Source organism: Xyrauchen texanus, chromosome 33 (assembly GCF_025860055.1).
Source record: "Xyrauchen texanus isolate HMW12.3.18 chromosome 33, RBS_HiC_50CHRs, whole genome shotgun sequence".
Classification (NCBI taxonomy): domain Eukaryota; kingdom Metazoa; phylum Chordata; class Actinopteri; order Cypriniformes; family Catostomidae; genus Xyrauchen; species Xyrauchen texanus.
The window spans coordinates 40,119,600-40,137,067 of record NC_068308.1 but is presented as its reverse complement, the minus strand read 5'-3'; the positions used below and the strand labels follow the sequence as shown (position 1 = coordinate 40,137,067).

Sequence of the window (17,468 nt, the reverse complement as noted above, 5' to 3'; positions counted from 1 at the left end):
CAGCAGACCCATCAGGACGCTCCAATAGAAGGACACGAGCGTGGTCACCATGTCCTTAACCGTCATCTTCTTCGCTTTCTTCACTTGCTTCTTCAGGCTCTTCATGGATAGCACCTTCATCAGAAGAATCACGTTGTATCGGAGGGCAAACAGGGCTGTCCGTACGGTGGTGACCGAGAAGAAACCCATCTCGGTGTTCTCTTCTTCTGGCTTTTCCCTCTCGCTGTCCTCTTTGCTAGCCGAGCGCTCGCCAGCATCCGACATCTGCGCGGCCAGCTGCATCTCAAAGATGGTGTCCTCACAGAAGTTCACGAAAAGCTCCATTTTCTCTTTCTCACCACCCTCGTTTACAACATCGAAGATGAACTGCCGTTTGGACTCCTTGACCTGCGGCTTCTCCCACTGGGTGCGACTCGACTCGCTAATCTCGAAGTACACGCGCTCGATCCGCTTGGCGCTGCCCATGATCTCGATGCGGCCCAGATACGGCTGGAAATAGTTCAGAACGCTCTCGGCGAGCTCCAGGAAGGTTTGCAGGCGGGAATCGTGCGGCATATGTTCGGAGAGATTGGTCAGGAGAACCGCAACGTTGAAGCCGATGTCTTTCGCCGGCTCGTGGAAGCGTTCGACAAACTCTTCGTAGTCCAAGAGCTCGTTTTCATCCGTTTCTGCGCAGGACAGCAGGAACTCCGTCTCGGATTGGGTGTAGTGTTTATGGCTCTCCATGGCCTTATGGAAATCCCTCTTGGAGATGACTCCCTTCCCATCAGGGTCGTACTCTTTGAAGGCATCTGATGACGTCAAGTCCTTCAGTTTGAGGAACATGTCAAAGAACTTGAGGATCATCTCGACATTGTTGGAGGACTCCACTAACATGTCCACCATCTGCTTTCCAATGGTGCCATTCACAACGTTTCCTAAATGGACGAGAAGGTGATTATGACAATTTGTCTACCTCGTCGTGAACATGGGTAACTTTTCATACAATTAAACAATCTCACCCTCCAACATGGACAAGAGCATCACAACCATGTCCTTCTGAAGATCCATCAGCTCCTTCAACAGCTCGATCTGGCTTGAATCCTACAGTGTAGAAACATCACAATCATTCGAGACTCTCAAACAAACTTTGAGAAGGCAAAACCAATATGGGGCGAGTTGCGTTGCATCTTAAGTATTTAAACTGTCATTCGTTTCTGTGCAAACGCCTCTATATACGCTAGTCTCATTACAGATCGGTTTAAGTTGCCTCCGCTTCTGAGAACGTCAATCCGCGCATCTGATCACGACTCATTGTGCATGACACCGCGGAGACTCACAGCATGTGGAGACTCATGCTACTCTCCACGATCCACACACAACTCACCACACGCCCCATTGAGAGAACCAGCTTTGAGTGTTCACTGTCCTTTTCTGCATATTGTGGAGCCATTTTATGGTCAGTTCTGCATAACGCTGCGGCTCATTTTAGCTTATCGCGGCCCATTCGGCACGTTTCACGGCCAACCCACTGTCCCACTCGGTTCTCCCGATGGCCAGTCCGCCCCTGACCGGCCCCAAAGAGCGTCGGCCCACCGGGAAAATGCCCGGGATGCCCGATTACCAGTCCAGCTTTGCCGTCAATAATCGCTGAGCTACCCAGGCCCGGCCGATTTTTGCTTTTTTAAAGAGCACCTATTATGGTTTTTAAACGTGCCTAATTTTGTTTTAAAGGTCTCCTTCAATTGATTTACATGCATCCAAGGTCAAAAAACACTTTAATTTGCTCATAATTGAAATTGTAGCATTACCTTTTTTCCCCAGTGTCAAAAACAACTCATTCAATGATCCGTTCTAAAGCATTCACTCTAAACTCCTCCTCTCAGAGAGCATACTCTGCTCTGATTGGTCCGTTCTAAAGCATTCACTCTAAACTCCTTTCAGAGAGCCTACTCTGCTCTGATTGGTCCGTTCTAAAGCATTCACTCTAAACTCCTCCTTTCAGAGAGCCTACTCTGCTCTGATTGGTCCGTTCTAAAGCATTCATTCTAAACTCCTCCTTTCAGAGATCATACTCTGCTCTGATTGGTCCGTTCTAAAGCATTCATTCTAAACTCCTCCTTTCAGAGAGCATACTCTGCTCTGATTGGTCCGTTCTGAAGCATTAATTCTAAACTCCTCCTTTCAGAGAGCATACTCTGCTCTGATTGGTCCGTTCTAAAGCATTCATTCTAAACTCCTCCTTTCAGAGAGCATACTCTGCTCTGATTGGTCCGTTCTAAAGCATTAATTCTAAACTCCTCCTTTCAGAGAGCATACTCTGCTCTGATTGGTCCGTTCTAAAGCATTCACTCTAAACTCCTCCTTTCAGAGAGCATACTCTGCTCTGATTGGTCTGTTCTAAAGCATTCACTCTAAACTCCTCCTTTCAAAGAGCATACTCTGCTCTGATTGGTCCGTTCTAAAGCGCTCATTCTAAAGTCCACCTTTCAGAGAGCCTACTCTGCTCTGATTGGTCCGTTCTAAAGCGTTCATTCTAAAGTCCACCTTTCAGAGAGCCTACTCTGCTCTAATTGGTCCGTTCTAAAGCGTTCACTCTAAACTCCTCCCTTCAGAGAGCGTACTCTGCTCTGATTGGTCCGTTCTAAAGCGTTCACTCTAAACTCCTCCCTTCAGAGAGCGTACTCTGCTCTGATTGGTCCGTTCTAAAGCGTTCACTCTAAACTCCTCCCTTCAGAGAGCGTACTCTGCTCTGATTGGTCCGTTCTAAAGTGTTCACTCTAAACTCCTCCCTTCAGAGAGCGTACTCTGCTCTGATTGGTCCGTTCTAAAGCGTTCACTCTAAACTCCTCCCTTCAGAGAGCGTACTCTGCTCTGATTGGTCCGTTCTAAAGCGTTCACTCTAAACTCCTCCCTTCAGAGAGCGTACTCTGCTCTGATTGGTCCGTTCTAAAGCGTTCACTCTAAACTCCTCCCTTCAGAGAGCGTACTCTGCTCTGATTGGTCCGTTCTAAAGCGTTCACTCTAAACTCCTCCCTTCAGAGAGCGTACTCTGCTCTGATTGGTCCGTTCTAAAGCATTCACTCTAAACTCCTCCTTTCAGAGAGCCAACTCTGCTCTGATTGGTCCGTTCTAAAGCATTCACTCTAAACTCCTCCTTTCAGAGAGCATACTCTGCTCTGATTGGTCCGTTCTAAAGCATTCACTCTAAACTCCTCCTTTCAGAGAGCCTACTCTGCTCTGATTGGTCTGTTCTAAAGCATTCATTCGAAACTCCTCCTTTCAGAGAGCCTACTCTGCTCTGATTGGTCAGATGTCCCAGTTTGTTATGATTGGTCTACCGCTTAGCATAGTGTTTGAGGGCGGGTCAAAGCTGTACGTGAGCAGCCAATGAAGACCAGAGGCGGGTTTTTTGTTACCAAATGACGTAGGTGAGTACAGGAAGTAAGTCTGGAATTACTAACAACTTGTTTTTTTGGCAGTCTTATAACTCTATAACACACTACATTAAAGGTCATAATTGAAAAACCATAATAGGGGCTCTTTAAAGAAAAGGAGGGGACGGAAAGGGCATGCGGACCGGCCCAAGCCTTAAGATGGTCTTTTCAGTCTTGCACACAAACAACAATTTCAACAATGTTTTACTGCAGTGATTATATAAAGCACGACATTTACAATCCTTCTAGTCATGATACTGTACATGTATAAAGACTTCAAGACACTTTGTCATAATAAGTGTTACATTGATTATTTGTACCTGAGACAGCTTCATCTGCATATGTGCAAAGACATGCAGGAAACCAACAACTGCATCCCACAGGCGACTGTGAGCAAGACTCTGCTGGTTCCCCGTGCAAGGACCCTGCGGTAAAACCACAGAGACGTCACGATAACGCACATGACTTTAGAGCACTTTATGTCTCGATAAACTCCAGCAGGTGCACTTTACCTGAATGTACTCCGTGAGTGTGTTGAAGACTTGTTTGGCTACATTAATGGCTTTGGAGAAATTCCGCTGGCCTTGTTCATCAATCACATCTTTCCCAGAATAATACCAGTAGAAATCACTGATCGACTCCTAAGGACACACAGAGCACGTGTGCGTCAGATCAGAAGTGTGTTATTAGAACGGGACTCTCGTTGTGTCTCCAGGTGAGTCATCTCTCTCACCTGGACTCTGAGCAGGTAATCCACTGTAGAGATGATGATGTTGACGGTTGTGTTGTTGCCCGTCTGTGTTCTCAGGTAGTTCTGAAAATCTGGAACAGATTTGGCATTTTCAGAAAGTTTTTATTTTTAATTAAGAGGCCATATTTGCCCCCTTTAATCGATTTTAACCCTTCTATTGCGTTCGGTCATTTTTGACCCGGAAGAGGTCAATCATCATTTTTTAAATACTACCGTTAATGTACGGGAACCAAATTTTGTGACATTATCAAGACTACAAAAATGAACATACGTGACTTTTTTCAGATTTTTAGACGAAATTATTTAAGAGATATAACCATTTTTAAATGATTGTTTTGACCCGGGCGTCAATTGTGGCTTCAGGATATTATGCAGATATTTTCGCGATTTTTATTAAATATTGTTTACTTACATTAAAGCCTCTTCATGCATTTATTTTAAAAACATTGTATACGGATGTTGTGTTGATGTTTTGATGTTGTTTGGTTGAAAACATTTGTATTTGTTTGCGTAGATTTTGACTACCGAGTTGTTTTTCAGCAGTAATGAGTAATTAATTAACATGGAAGTTTAAAGGAAATTCCCACTTTAAATAATAATATAAATTTAATGCAATGTTATATTCAAATGAAATTGCAAATAAACATTGATAAAAAATAGATCTTTACATGCATCACACTGGTTAAGCTGTATTTAATGTATATTTTGAAATATTAAAGAATGTCTAAATATTTTAATATAAAAACAAAAAATGACATTGTAGATAATAACATTAATATTTTGTTCTTAATAACATGTCATAAATATAGACATTATCAAATATAGACAATATAAATATAGCATTATAACCTTTAAGAGGGCAGTTCAACAAGACATTATTGAAATGGTTACTATGCTGTCTAAACCCTAAACTTGATTAAATACTATGAAATATATAAAATATTAGATAATGGATGAAGAAACTCAAATTGCTACGAGGTCATTTTTATTTACACATATTTTAAATATCTTGGAAATTGTTTGTTACTTGGTTATTGGTTAATTGAACTGTTATTATAGTAGTTAGGGTTACCGGAACAGGAGATAACGTGCAATAATAAATGTGTTTTATTAGGAACAACAGGAGCTAAACTGGCTGCTAACAGAGTTTTACGACAGATTATTGGGATGAATTGAGAGAGAGTGGATGTGTAAAACTAAACCTCTCGAGATCTTTGAGGTTCAGCGGAAGTGTTAATGAACCTGAGGTCAGGGGACACCCACCTGAGTTGTGACCCTCACAGAGCAGCTGTAGGAAGCGGAAGAGGTCACAGGTGAATTCGTCATCCTGCATGACCTTTTCACCTGCGCAGCAGCAGAGTCAAGTGTTAGAAACGCTGTCATTATGAGCAGACTGAGCAGGTGTGGTGGTCCAGAACTCCGCTCAGCCACACACACACACACACACACACACACACAGATGGAAGGTACTACTGATTGCAAATGAGCTGTGGGCATGAGGGCGGGTCATGGGCAGGATGGGTAACACTAGCAGCATTCTATACCCCTCGCCTCAGACGTCTACTGCCAGATTTTCACTGCTTTAGATGCCTTTCATTAAAAAGGATGCAGTTAAACTTATATTTCAGTAAATAGTTTTATTATTAAGTGATATTGGCAGGGGTTAAAATGTACTTATTGTCACACCTGCCAATGCAAAAAAAAAATTAAGAACATTTACCAGCCATTATTTTCATTCATATATATATTACTGAAATCTGAAATTATTGAATTTGAAATCGTTTGGTAATAAGGAAATGGGGGAGGGGGAAAAGGAAGGAAAAGAGGAAGGGGAAGAGGAAGGGTAGGGTGAAGGGAAGGGGAAGAGGAAGGAGAAGAGGAAGAGGAAGGGTAGGGTGAAAGGAAGGGGAAGAGGAAGGGTAGGGTGAAAGGAAGGGGAAGAGGAAGGGTAAGGTGAAAGGAAGGGGAAGAGGAAGGGGAAGGAGACAAGGAAGAGGAAGGGGAAGAGGAAGTGTAGGGTGAAAGGAAGGGGAAGGGGAAGAGGAAGAGGAAGGGTAGGGTGAAAGGAAGGGGAAGAGGAAGGGTAAGGTGAAAGGAAGGGGAAGGGGAAGGAGACAAGGAAGAGGAAGGGGAAGAGGAAGGGTAGGGTGAAAGGAAGGGGAAGAGGAAGGGTGAAAGGAAGGGAAGAGGAAGAGGAAGGGTAGGGTGAAAGGAAGGGGAAGAGGAAGGGGAAGCTGAAAGGAAGGTGAAGAGTAAGAGGAAGGAGACAAGGAAGAGGAAGGGGAAGAGGAAGTGTAGGGTGAAAGGAAGAGGAAGGGGAAGAGGAAGGGTAGGGTGAAAGGAAGGGGAAGAGGAAGGGGAAGGAGACAAGGAAGAGGAAGGGGAAGAGGAAGGGTAGGGTGAAAGGAAGGGGAAGAGTAAGAGGAAGGAGACAAGGAAGAGGAAGGAAGAGGATGTGTAGGGTGAAAGGAAGGGGAAGAGGAAGAGGAAGGGTAGGGTGAAAGGAAGGGGAAGAGGAAGGGGAAGGAGACAAGGAAGAGGAAGGGGAAGAGGAAGGGTAGGGTGAAAGGAAGGGGAAGAGGAAGGGTGAAAGGAAGGGGAAGAGGAAGAGGAAGGGTAGGGTGAAAGGAAGGGGAAGAGGAAGGGTAAGGTGAAAGAAAGGGGAAGAGGAAGAGGAAGGGTAGGGTGAAAGGAAGGGGAAGAGGAAGGGGAAGGAGACAAGGAAGAGGTAAGGGGAAGAGGAAGGGTAGGGTGAAAGGAAGGGGAAGAGGAAGAGGAAGGGTGAAAGGAAGGGGAAGAGGAAGGGTGAAAGGAAGGGGAAGAGGAAGAGGAAGGGTAGGGTGAAAGGAAGGGGTAGAGGAAGGGGAAGAGGAAGGGTAAGGTGAAAGGAAGGGGAAGAGTAAGAGGAAGGAGACAAGGAAGAGGAAGGGGAAGAGGAAGGGTAGGGTGAAAGGAAGGGGAAGAGGAAGAGGAAGGGTAGGGTGAAAGGAAGGGGAAGAGGAAGGGGAAGAGGAAGGGTGAAAGGAAGGGGAAGAGGAAGGGGAAGAGGAAGGGGAAGAGGAAGAGTAGGGTGAAAGGAAGGGGAAGAGGAAGAGGAAGGGTAAGGTGAAATGAAGGGGAAGAGGAAGGGTAGGGTGAAAGGAAGGGGAAGAGGAAGAGGAAGGGTAAGGTGAAATGAAGGGGAAGAGGAAGGGTAGGGTGAAAGGAAGAGGAAAAGGAAAGGTAGGGTGAAAGGAAGGGGAAGAGGAAGGAGACAAGGAAGGAGAAGGGGGAACAGAAGGGAAAGAAGGAGACAAAAGGAGAGGAACAAGGGGAAGGGTAGGGTGAAAGGAAGGGGAAGAGGAAGAGGAAGGGTAGGGTGAAAGGAAGGTGAAAATAAAGGAGAAGAGGAAGAGGAAGGGGAAGAAAGATGGGGAGTAGAAATGGGAAAAGAAAAAGGAAGTAAAAGACGAAGGGGAAAAATAAAGGGGAAGAGGAAGCAGAAACGGATAAGGGGAAAAGAAGGGATGGGAGAAGGAAAAGAGGAACGGGAAAGGAAGGAGACCAGGAAGAAGAAGGGGAAGACCTTCATATAATGTTGTATAAATAATGTTGAAATCAAACAAATCGACCTCTGGGACATGAACGTGCCTGAAGTTGAAGAAGCGCCCATATACAGAGAGATTTCTGGAGAATCTATTGGCATCTTAAACAAACTTCTAATGTTAATTATGCCACTGAAGTAAAAATGGTTAGAACTATTTAAATAATGTATAAAATATTGCAGTTCCTTAAGAGTTACTGGTCAGTGGCAAGTAACCGAAGTGAAAGCAGTTTTTCCTCACATTTGTCTCTTTGTAAATGATCATTCTGGACCCTGCACCTTTAACAGGTGACAGGTGATATTTGAGGCATTTGGAGACAGAGTGCTGCTCTGGTCATATGGCAGGAACATGATGTTAAATGTTTTTAAATGTCACAGTACATTTGAGGAAGAGCGGTGATGCTCTCAGCTAAACACCAGTGACACTATGGAAAAACCTTGAGAAAATCACACAGACATGTTCTTCTCACAAGCCAACATGAAAGCGCTTAAACGGTTTTCAAGTTCTATATTCTCAGAAGCTCTGTTCCTAGTGAGCTTCCTATGTAGGTGGCATTTTAAGGCATCAAAGGCATTCTCCTGATGTGACGCCCACCCCAAAAAGTAGGCAGCAACTTTATAGGCCACCTTCAAAGGCAGCATCACATGTAACCCTCGTCAAACTATTGAGATCCATCGTGAGCGAGTCTCTCGTGCACTTCACATAAGTCACGCTATTATTATAGTGCAGTTGCTGCATATATAGAGCGCTCCAATTGAGTTAGGATACTGCCTTAGAAGGGAGCTGTCTAGGTCTCTAAAAACCTAGGTAGCTCACTAGGTTTATAAACAGAGTAAGTGAACAATGCACCAAGTTTTCAATTCTTGTTTCTGATTGGATGATGAATGCACTTTCAGGTGGGTCAGCATGATGATCAACCAGAAAAGAAGCCTCACAACTTCAACTAAACACTGATTATCAAAAATGACTTTAAATGTAGCATGCAATAAACTTACACAACTACTATGCATTTAGTGCATTTGACTACACCTTGTGATAATTATACACTTCTATACACAATCAGCCTAAGAATTAAAACATTAATTGTGATTAACATCTGTGGTTTAGTAAGACTTCCTCTGGTCTATAATTTCACCAGCATTAAAACATCAAAATGAACTCTGAATAATAATGAATGTTGAAACTGTTGAACAGAAATGAAAATGGATGATAGAATATAAAAACACAAATCTGATCTTCTGATAAACACAAAAAAACATTAAAAACTCAAAACCGACATGTAGGAGCAATAAACAATCTGACTGTAAATAAAAACAATAACAGGAAACACAACAGCAGGTACAACAATGATGACAGCACACAACACCAACTGCTCGGTCCACTTTGAGATGAAGAAGAAGGGAACGAGGAAAAGGAAGATGAAGAGGAAGGGGTTGAGGAAATGGAAGGGTGGGGGGAAAGGAAAGGGAGAAAGCAGATAAGAAAGGAAAATAGGAAGGGGGAAAGGAAGGAGACGAGGAAGAGGAAGGTGAGAGGAGTGAGAAGGGAGAAGGGGAAAAGGAAGGAGAAGATGAGGAAAGGGAAGGGGAGAAAGGAGGGGGAAGAGGAATGGCAAAAAGAAGATAAAAAAGAAGAAAGGTAAGATGAAGGGGAAGCAGAAGAGTAGGGGGAAATGAAGGGGAAGAGGAAGATTAAGTGGGGGAGAAAGGAGACAGAGAAAGGAAGAAAAAGAGGAAGGGAAAAGGGTAAGGGAAGAGGAAGCAGAAGGGTAGGGGGAAAGGAAGGGGAAGAGGAAGGAGACAAGTTAGGGGGAAAAGAAAGGAAAATAGGAATAGGAAGGGGAGAGCAGTGAGAAGGGGAAAAAAGGAGAAGATGAAGAAAGGGAAGGGGAGAAAGGAGGGGGAAGATGAATGGCAAAAAGAAGGGGAAAAAAGGAGAAAGGTAAGATGAAGGGGAAAAAGGAGAAAGGAGAAGAGGAAGGGGAGAGGAATCAGAAGAGTAGGGGAAATGAAGGGGAAGAGGAAGTGGGGGAGAAAGGAGAAGTAGAAAGGAAGAAAAAGAGGAAGGGAAGAGGAAGGTGAAAAGAAGAGGGGAAGAGGAAGCAGAAAAAGAAAGAAGGGGGAACAGAAGGGAAAGGAAGAGACAAAAGGACAAGAGGAAATGGGAAAGGAAGAAGACAAGGAAGAGGAAGGGGAAGAGGAAGGAGACAAGTTAAGGTAAAAAGGAAGGAAAATAGGAAGGGAAAAGGAAGAGAGAGAATAAGGGAAAAGGAAGGGGGACGGTAGGGGAAGAGGAAGGGGAAGAAAGAGGGGGAGGAGAAAAGGAACAGGAAGATGAAGGGGAGAGAAAGGGAAAAGAAAAGGGAAGGAAAAGAGGAAGGAAAAGGGTAGGGGAAGAGGAAGAGGGAAAAGTAAAGGGGAAGAGGAAGCAGAAAAGGAAGGATAAGGAGAAAAGAAGGTATGGGGAGAAGAAAGGAAAAGAGGAAGGGGAAAGGAAGGAGACCAGGAAGAGGAAGGGGAGCGGAAGGAAAAGGGAAATGGAAGGAGAAGAGAGAGAGGAAGGGGAAGAGGAATGGCAAAAAGAAGGGAAAAGGAAGGAAAAGGGAAGGAGAAAGTAAGATGAAGGGGAAAAGAAAGGAGAAGAGGAAATGGAAGGGTAGGGTAGGAGAAAGGAAAGGAAAGGGAGGAAGCAGATAAGAAAGAAGAAGAAAGGAAAATAGGAAGGGGGAAAGGACGGAGAAAAGGAAGGGGAAGAGGAAGGAGACAAGGGTAAAAAGGAAGGAAAATAGGTAGGCAGAGAATAAGGGAAAAGGAAGGGGAATGGTAGGGGAAGAGGAAGGAGAAAATAAAGGAGAAGAAGAAGAGGAAGGGGAGAAGGGGGAAGAGAAAAGAAAAAGGAAGATGGAGGGGAGAGAAAGGGAAAAGAAAAGGGTAGGGTAAGAGGAAGGGGGAAAGTAAAGGGGAAGAGGAAGCAGAAAAAGAAGGATAAGGGGAAAAGAAGGAATGGGGAGAAGGAAGGGGAAAAGGAAGGGGAAGAGGAGGGGGGAGGGGAAGAGGAATGGCAAAAAGTAGGGTAAAAGAAAGGAGAAGACAAAGGGCAAGCTGAAGGGTAGGGGAAAGGAAGGGGAAGAATAAGGAGATGAGGGAGGGGGAAAAGGAAGGAAATGAAGAAGGGGAAAGGAAGGGGAAAGAGAAGGGAAAAAGAAGGAAAAGAGGAAGGGAAAAGGAAGAGGGAGAAGCGGGGAAGGGAAAAAGGAAGAGGAAGGGTAGGGGAAATGAAGGAGCAGAGGAAGAGGAAGGGAAAGAGAAAGGTGGAGGAGAAAAGGAACGGGAAGAGGAAGATGAAGTGGGAGAGAAAGGGGACGAGAAAGGAATGAGACAAGAAAGAGGAAGGAGAAGGGGAGAAGAGGAAGAAGAGGAAGTGGGAGAGAAAGTATTGGCAAGAGGAATGGGAAGAGGAAGGAGAAAAGTAAGTTGAAGGGGAAAGAAAGGAGAAGAAGCAGAAGAGTAGGGGGAAATTAAGGGGAAGGAGAAAAGGAAGGAAAATTGGAAGGAAAGGTTAGGGGAAGAGGAAAGGAAAGAGGAAGGGTAGACAAAGCGCAAAGAGAAGAGGTGAAAAGAAGAGAGGAAGAGGAAGCAGAAAGGGAAGGTGGAGGAGGAAAAGAAGGGAAAGGGGTAAAGGAAGGAGAATAGGAAGATGAAGGGGAAGGGGGAGAGGAGGGAGAATGGAATAAGGAAGGAAAAGAGGAAGAAGAGGAAGGGGGAGAGGAACGGCAAAAGAAAGGGGAAAAGGAAAGAGGAAGAAAAATGGCAAAAGGAAGGGGAACACAACACTAGTGCGACTGCTGCTGAGGGACCATCATCCTATCAGAGCAGATTTGCCAGAAAGCCACAAGTTCAATACTACAAACCACACAGACACACACTCCTAACCAAACACCCAGCCACTGCACAAGAGCCGAGAGCGACCAATCAGAGCCTGAGAGGAAGAGGAGGAGAGGAGGAAGGGGGCATGGGGTGGTTCAAAATAACTTCCCTGTTCTTACATCTAGAACGACAGAACTGTGCAAATCCTGAAAGGAGTACAAAGACTTTGTAGAAAGGTGCCAGAGAGGCTGAAAATCAGGGCACCTTTCTGGAATGGGTGCGTATGATTGGCTATGGCTCTATTGGGGCGGAGCCAGTGACAGGATACGCAGGGCAGGGGTGAGGTGTTGTGATCAGGGCCTGAACAGCGTCACAAACAGCTAAACACCAGCAAAATGGCAGAAGGCATAATTACCACGCTCATGAGTGATGACTGAGAAAGGGGGAAGATGGAACGTTAACCGAAAAAAAGAAGAAAAAAGAAAAGAAAAAGTGAGAGGTCAAACAGGTCACAAGGTCAGTCGTTGTCGATTGGGAAATGCAGACTTGGATTCAATCGGCACCAATTCTGACCAAAACAAATGTGTGATTTTGTCACTAACACCTTGTCCTAACCAGGCACAACATGGTCGGCTTCTAGCATCAAGTACTTTATCAGTAGCGCAACGCCAAACAATCTCAGCCAATCAGAAGACACTTGATGTTCAGTATACAGATATGTGGAGAAGATTTGGGGTTTTTCAATGAGATTTCATGGTAGGCACAATTTTGTTGTTGTTGTTGTTGCTAGAATACAGTTGTGTGTATTTAAGTATTCAGCTACACTGGCAGCCAAAAGTTTGGAATAATGTACAGATTTGGCTCTTATGGGAAGAAATTGGTACTTTTATTCACCAAAGTAGCACTTGCCCTTTCGCCCCACACTTCCTGTAGCACTTGCCCTTTCACCCCACACTTCCTGTAGCACATGCCCTTTCGCCCCACACTTCCTGTAGCACTTGCCCTTTCACCCCACACTTCCTGTAGCACTTGCCCTTTCACCCCACACTTCCTGTAGCACTTGCCCTTTCGCCCCACACTTCCTGTAGCACTTGCCCTTTCGTCCCACACTTCCTGTAGCACTTGCCCTTTCACCCCACACTTCCTGTAGCACTTGCCCTTTCGCCCCACACTTCCTGTAGCACTTGCCCTTTCGCCCCACACTTCCTGTAGCACTTGACCTTTCACCCCACACTTCCTGTAGCACTTGCCCTTTTGTCCCACACTTCCTATAGCACTTGACCTTTCACCCCACACTTCCTGTAGCACTTGACCTTTCACCCCACACTTCCTGTAGCACTTGACCTTTCACCCCACACTTCCTGTAGCACTTGACCTTTCGTCCCACACTTCCTATAGCACTTGACCTTTCGTCCCACACTTCCTGTAGCACTTGCCCTTTCGCCCCACACTTCCTGTAGCACTTGCCCTTTCGCCCCACACTTCCTGTAGCACTTGCCCTTTCGTCCCACACTTCCTGTAGCACTTGACCTTTCGCCCCACACTTCCTGTAGCACTTGCCCTTTCACCCCACACTTCCTGTAGCACTTGACCTTTCGCCCCACACTTCCTGTAGCACTTGACCTTTCGCCCCACACTTCCTGTAGCACTTGCCATAGATGTGTCTGTCTTGTCGGGCACTTCTCACGCACCTTACAGTCTAGCTGATCCCACAAAAGCTCAATGGGGTGAAGATCCGTAACACTCTTTTCCAATTATCTGTTGTCCAACCTTTGTCTAACCTTTTCTTTTTGTTTTTCTGTTTCAAAAGTGTCATTTTCTTTGCAGTTCTTCCCATAAGAGTCTTCTCTTTCCTGTTGTACATGAAACTGGTGTTTAGCGGGTAGAATTCAATGAAGCTGTCAGCGGAGGACATGTGAGGTGTCTATTTCTCAAACTAGAGACTCTGATGTACTTCTCCTCTTGTTTAATTGCACATCTGGTCTTCCACATCTCTTTCTGTCCTTGTTAGAGACAGTTGTCCTTTGTCTTTGAAGACTGTAGTTACACCTTTGGATGAAATCTGCAGTTTTTTCAAGTATTGTATCGCCTTCATTCCTCAAAACAATGATTGACTGATGAGTTTCTAGAGAAAGCCGTTTCTTTTTGGCCATTTTTGTCCTAATATTGACCTTAAGACATGCCAGTCTATTGCATACTGTGCAACTCAAAAGCAAACACAAAGACAACATTCAGCTTCATTTAACAAACCAAATATCTTTCAGCTGTGTTTGATATAATGGTGAGTGATTTTCTAGTATCAAATGATCAATTTATCATGATTACTCAAGAATAAAGTGTTGGGAGTGATGCTGCTGTAAATGACATTTTTAAATAGTGATGGTGCTGCTTTTTACAACATTTGTGATCAGTTGAATATCACTTTGGTGAATTAAAGTACCAATTTCCCTCTGAAACAGCAAAATCTGTCCATTATTCCACACTTTTGGCCGGCAGTGTACAGTACATGCCAAATCAACACTTAACATTTAGAGATAATATTAGAAATGTAACTGTTTACTGTGTTCGGTATGTGGCACAAATAGCTTTGGAAGGCAAAATAAAGTAAAACAAGGTTGTTTCCTAGTCAATTTGTTGTCTTAACTATCTATAAAACAGTAGCTATAGCTGAGAATGAGTACTGAATATCAAGTTTCCATCATCTAACTTACAGTTCTGTTAAAAATGTGTTTGACTTCAGCAGAAATGATGCCGATTGAGTACAAACCGAAGTAGATCAAGTACATAATTCAATGTAGGAGCCTTTAGAAAAGTATTATGAAAATAAAACTATGTGAAGTAAAAAACAAAACAAACAAAAAAACATACTGTGTAGCTTTAAAAGGAATAGTTCACTCAAAAATGTCATCACTTACGAATCCTGCTTTTACGCTCCATGAAGGAAAGAAAGTCCTATGCGTTTCTAAATAACACGAGGATGAGTAAATGATGACAAAATTGTGTTTTGGGTGAAATCCTCCGTTGATATTCATATTAAAACACAACAAACACAAAAAAAACAACCTGGAAAAAAGAAATCAAGGAATTAAATGCTCAAGAAATTCATGCTTACAACATCTTTGAGTTAAGAAATGAAATGACCATTCAAAATAATTTCAGATCACTTAAAAATGGCAAAACAATCAGTTTCAAAAGACAAACACCAAGTGAACATTTAATTAAAAAGAAAGAAAGAAAGAAAGAAAGAAACATCATAACATGTTTTGGGTTCAGTTAGTGTCTCATGCACACTTTTGAGTGTTCTGGTTTGTCATGGAAGCATTTGCGGAAAAAAACTATTATTATTATTATTATTATTATTTTTACAGTTTATCAATCCGAACTTCACATTAAGTCAAGTATGCCTGCTTCTCTTTCAGAAGACCATACAATCATTTAATCAAACATTCACCATTATACACTCATACACAAACATACAGAAAAATAATAAAATAATTCCAAATCTCACAAAGACATCTTCAAAATGGATTTTGGAAGACATGCAGTGAATGTGTCCAACACAAAAGTGGCATTACTGTATTTTTTAACCCAAATAAATTACACATAAATGCCATGATAAATCAAGAGGGATGAAAAATTATGTTTCGATGACTTTGTATTTTTTTAAATATTACCCAATACACTATAATATTATTAAAGTATTGTATAATAAACCAGGTGTTATATAACATTAATAAATAGTTATTATATTATAAATCATACCTGATCCTTCCTCTGTCACCATACCGAGACCTTCAGCTTTATTCTGTCTCTCAAACGCATTCAGATCCAAAACACTGCAGAGAAACATCCATCACAATTATTATCAGTCACACTGCTTCTGTTAGCAGTTAAATCTCATTCAGAGGGCGGGGCTTGGCCGTGACTATGCACGCCCCTGCCCCCAATCGGGCTAATCAGCCGAGGAGACTCTCTCTCTCTCTCTCACTGTCGCTCTGCCTCGGCCCTTTCCACTACTCTTTTTTTCCCTCCCCTTGTCCCCCTCCCCAGCTCTAGAGAGGAGAAAGGATGCCGGGGAACCCCGGGCTGAGTCAAAGGAGGGAGGAGTGTGAAGAGGAGGAGGGCGGGGCCGGGGCCTGGAAACCTCGCCAAGTCCTCGCCACTGCCGTCCGCCCAAAGGAGCAGCCGCAGCCATCCGCCAGGGGACGGAAGAGTCTTCGCCAGCCGCCTGGACTTGGAGGAACGGCCACCTTCCGCAAGGGGAGGAGGTGCATGGAGCGGTGGAGCCGCGCTACCGGCCGACAGTACACAGAGGGACGTTCCATCCACCAGGGGTCCGAGGACTCACTCCTGTCCGCCCGTGGAGGAGCGACTTTCGTCTGCCAGAGGGTGGAGGAGTGGCCGAGAACCAGGCGACGGCATGTCTGGGAACCATTGAGCAATTTTTTTTCTCTCTCTCCTCTCTCTCTCTATCTCTCACTGTTGCTCTGCTTCGACCTTTCCCTCTCCTTTTTTTTCCCCCTCCCCAGCTCTAGAAAGGCGGGGAAAAGCCTGGTGGTAGGTGCAGCTAAAAGGGCAATGCCCAACAGAAAGGAGGGAAAGGGGGATGTAAGTCATGCCAGAGGCAAAGGAGGGAGGAGTGTCAGCCACGGCTGTCCACCAGGGAACGGAGTAGTCATTGCCAGCCGCCTGGACATGGAGGAACGGCCGCCCTCTGCAAGGGGAGGAGGGGCTCGCTGCCGGCCACCTGGAGTCACCTGGAGGCTGGGTTGTGAAGATGGCGCCGTTGTGTGTGGCTTGCCGTCGGACATCTGGTCCAGTCTTTAGTTTGTTTGTCTTGTTTATCTTTTATTTAACACAACGCGCCTCGTCAATATTGGTATATGACAAATTAACTCTGTTAAGTTTGCAAATTAGTGCAAACGATCTGATATACCCAGCTCGAAATGGCTCATCTCATTCATCTCATTTTCTGACGTCAGTACCTGACAACCTGCGGCGCTGGCCGTGTTTTCTACCGGTGAGGAGGCGTAGGAGAAAACGCTGAAGACGGGTGGCTTTGCCGTTAAGCTGAAGCATTTCCTGGCTCAACAACAACGAGTCGCGTCCCTCTCTGGGTCTCCATGTGAAGGGTTTGGTCGGCGATTTTTCCATTCGCTGCGCTCTTTGGATCCAGTGTATGAATGGAATAAGAATACTTCAGTGATCACGGCTGTGACTGTTCAGTTACCTGTCTCACGGCTCGCCCGTTTACACGCGCTGGAGTGTGTTTGAGTAATCTTCGACGTTTTTCTCGGATTCGGCAGGGCGCTACTGAAAATCTGCCTGGTCTAAGGATGGCGTTGTTAAATGCCAGATCAGTGGTAAATAAGACTGCTATTATTAATGACTTCTTCTCTTGCGGGAACTTGATTTTTTATTCATTACTGAAAGTTGGCTTACTAATGGGGACCAAAGTCCGTTTTCTGATCTTTTACCTCAAAATTGTTCGCTTTTTAATTCTCCTCGTGAAACGGGCCGCTGTGGAGGACTGGTCTCTGTTTTTAAAGAAAAATTTTCTTGTTGCCAAATTATGTTTTATGACTTTCGAGTTTCGAGCTGCAGTTGTTTACATTTGATCTGAATGGTCCACTCCTGGTTGCTCTGATATACCGCCCTCCTAAGCACAATATTAATTTTTTAAATGAGTTTGCTGACTTTTTGGGGAATTTCTACCTAAATATGAGAAAGTGTTAATTCTTGGTGATTTTAACATTCATGTGTGTTATGCAACGGACTCATTATCTAAAGAATTTTCTACTTTGATAAATGCATTTGATCTCGAACAATATGTGAAAATCCCGACTCATCA

General features: G+C 44.3%; 1 protein-coding gene across 1 annotated transcript in view; it reads right to left on the bottom strand.

Moving 5' to 3' along the window:
• The window catches only part of ryr2a (ryanodine receptor 2a (cardiac)), a 191,141-nt gene that overhangs the window by 31,138 nt on the left and 142,535 nt on the right, over positions 1–17,468 (bottom strand). The window contains exons 84-90 of the mRNA XM_052102699.1: positions 15,380–15,453; positions 5,431–5,511; positions 4,150–4,238; positions 3,929–4,057; positions 3,737–3,841; positions 1,002–1,083; positions 1–917 (exon numbers count right to left, since the gene is read on the bottom strand). The exon at positions 1–917 is cut by the window's left edge and continues 390 nt beyond it. Of these exons, the coding sequence (XP_051958659.1) occupies positions 1–917; positions 1,002–1,083; positions 3,737–3,841; positions 3,929–4,057; positions 4,150–4,238; positions 5,431–5,511; positions 15,380–15,453 (1,477 nt within the window). The remainder of the gene's footprint in view (positions 918–1,001; positions 1,084–3,736; positions 3,842–3,928; positions 4,058–4,149; positions 4,239–5,430; positions 5,512–15,379; positions 15,454–17,468) is intronic.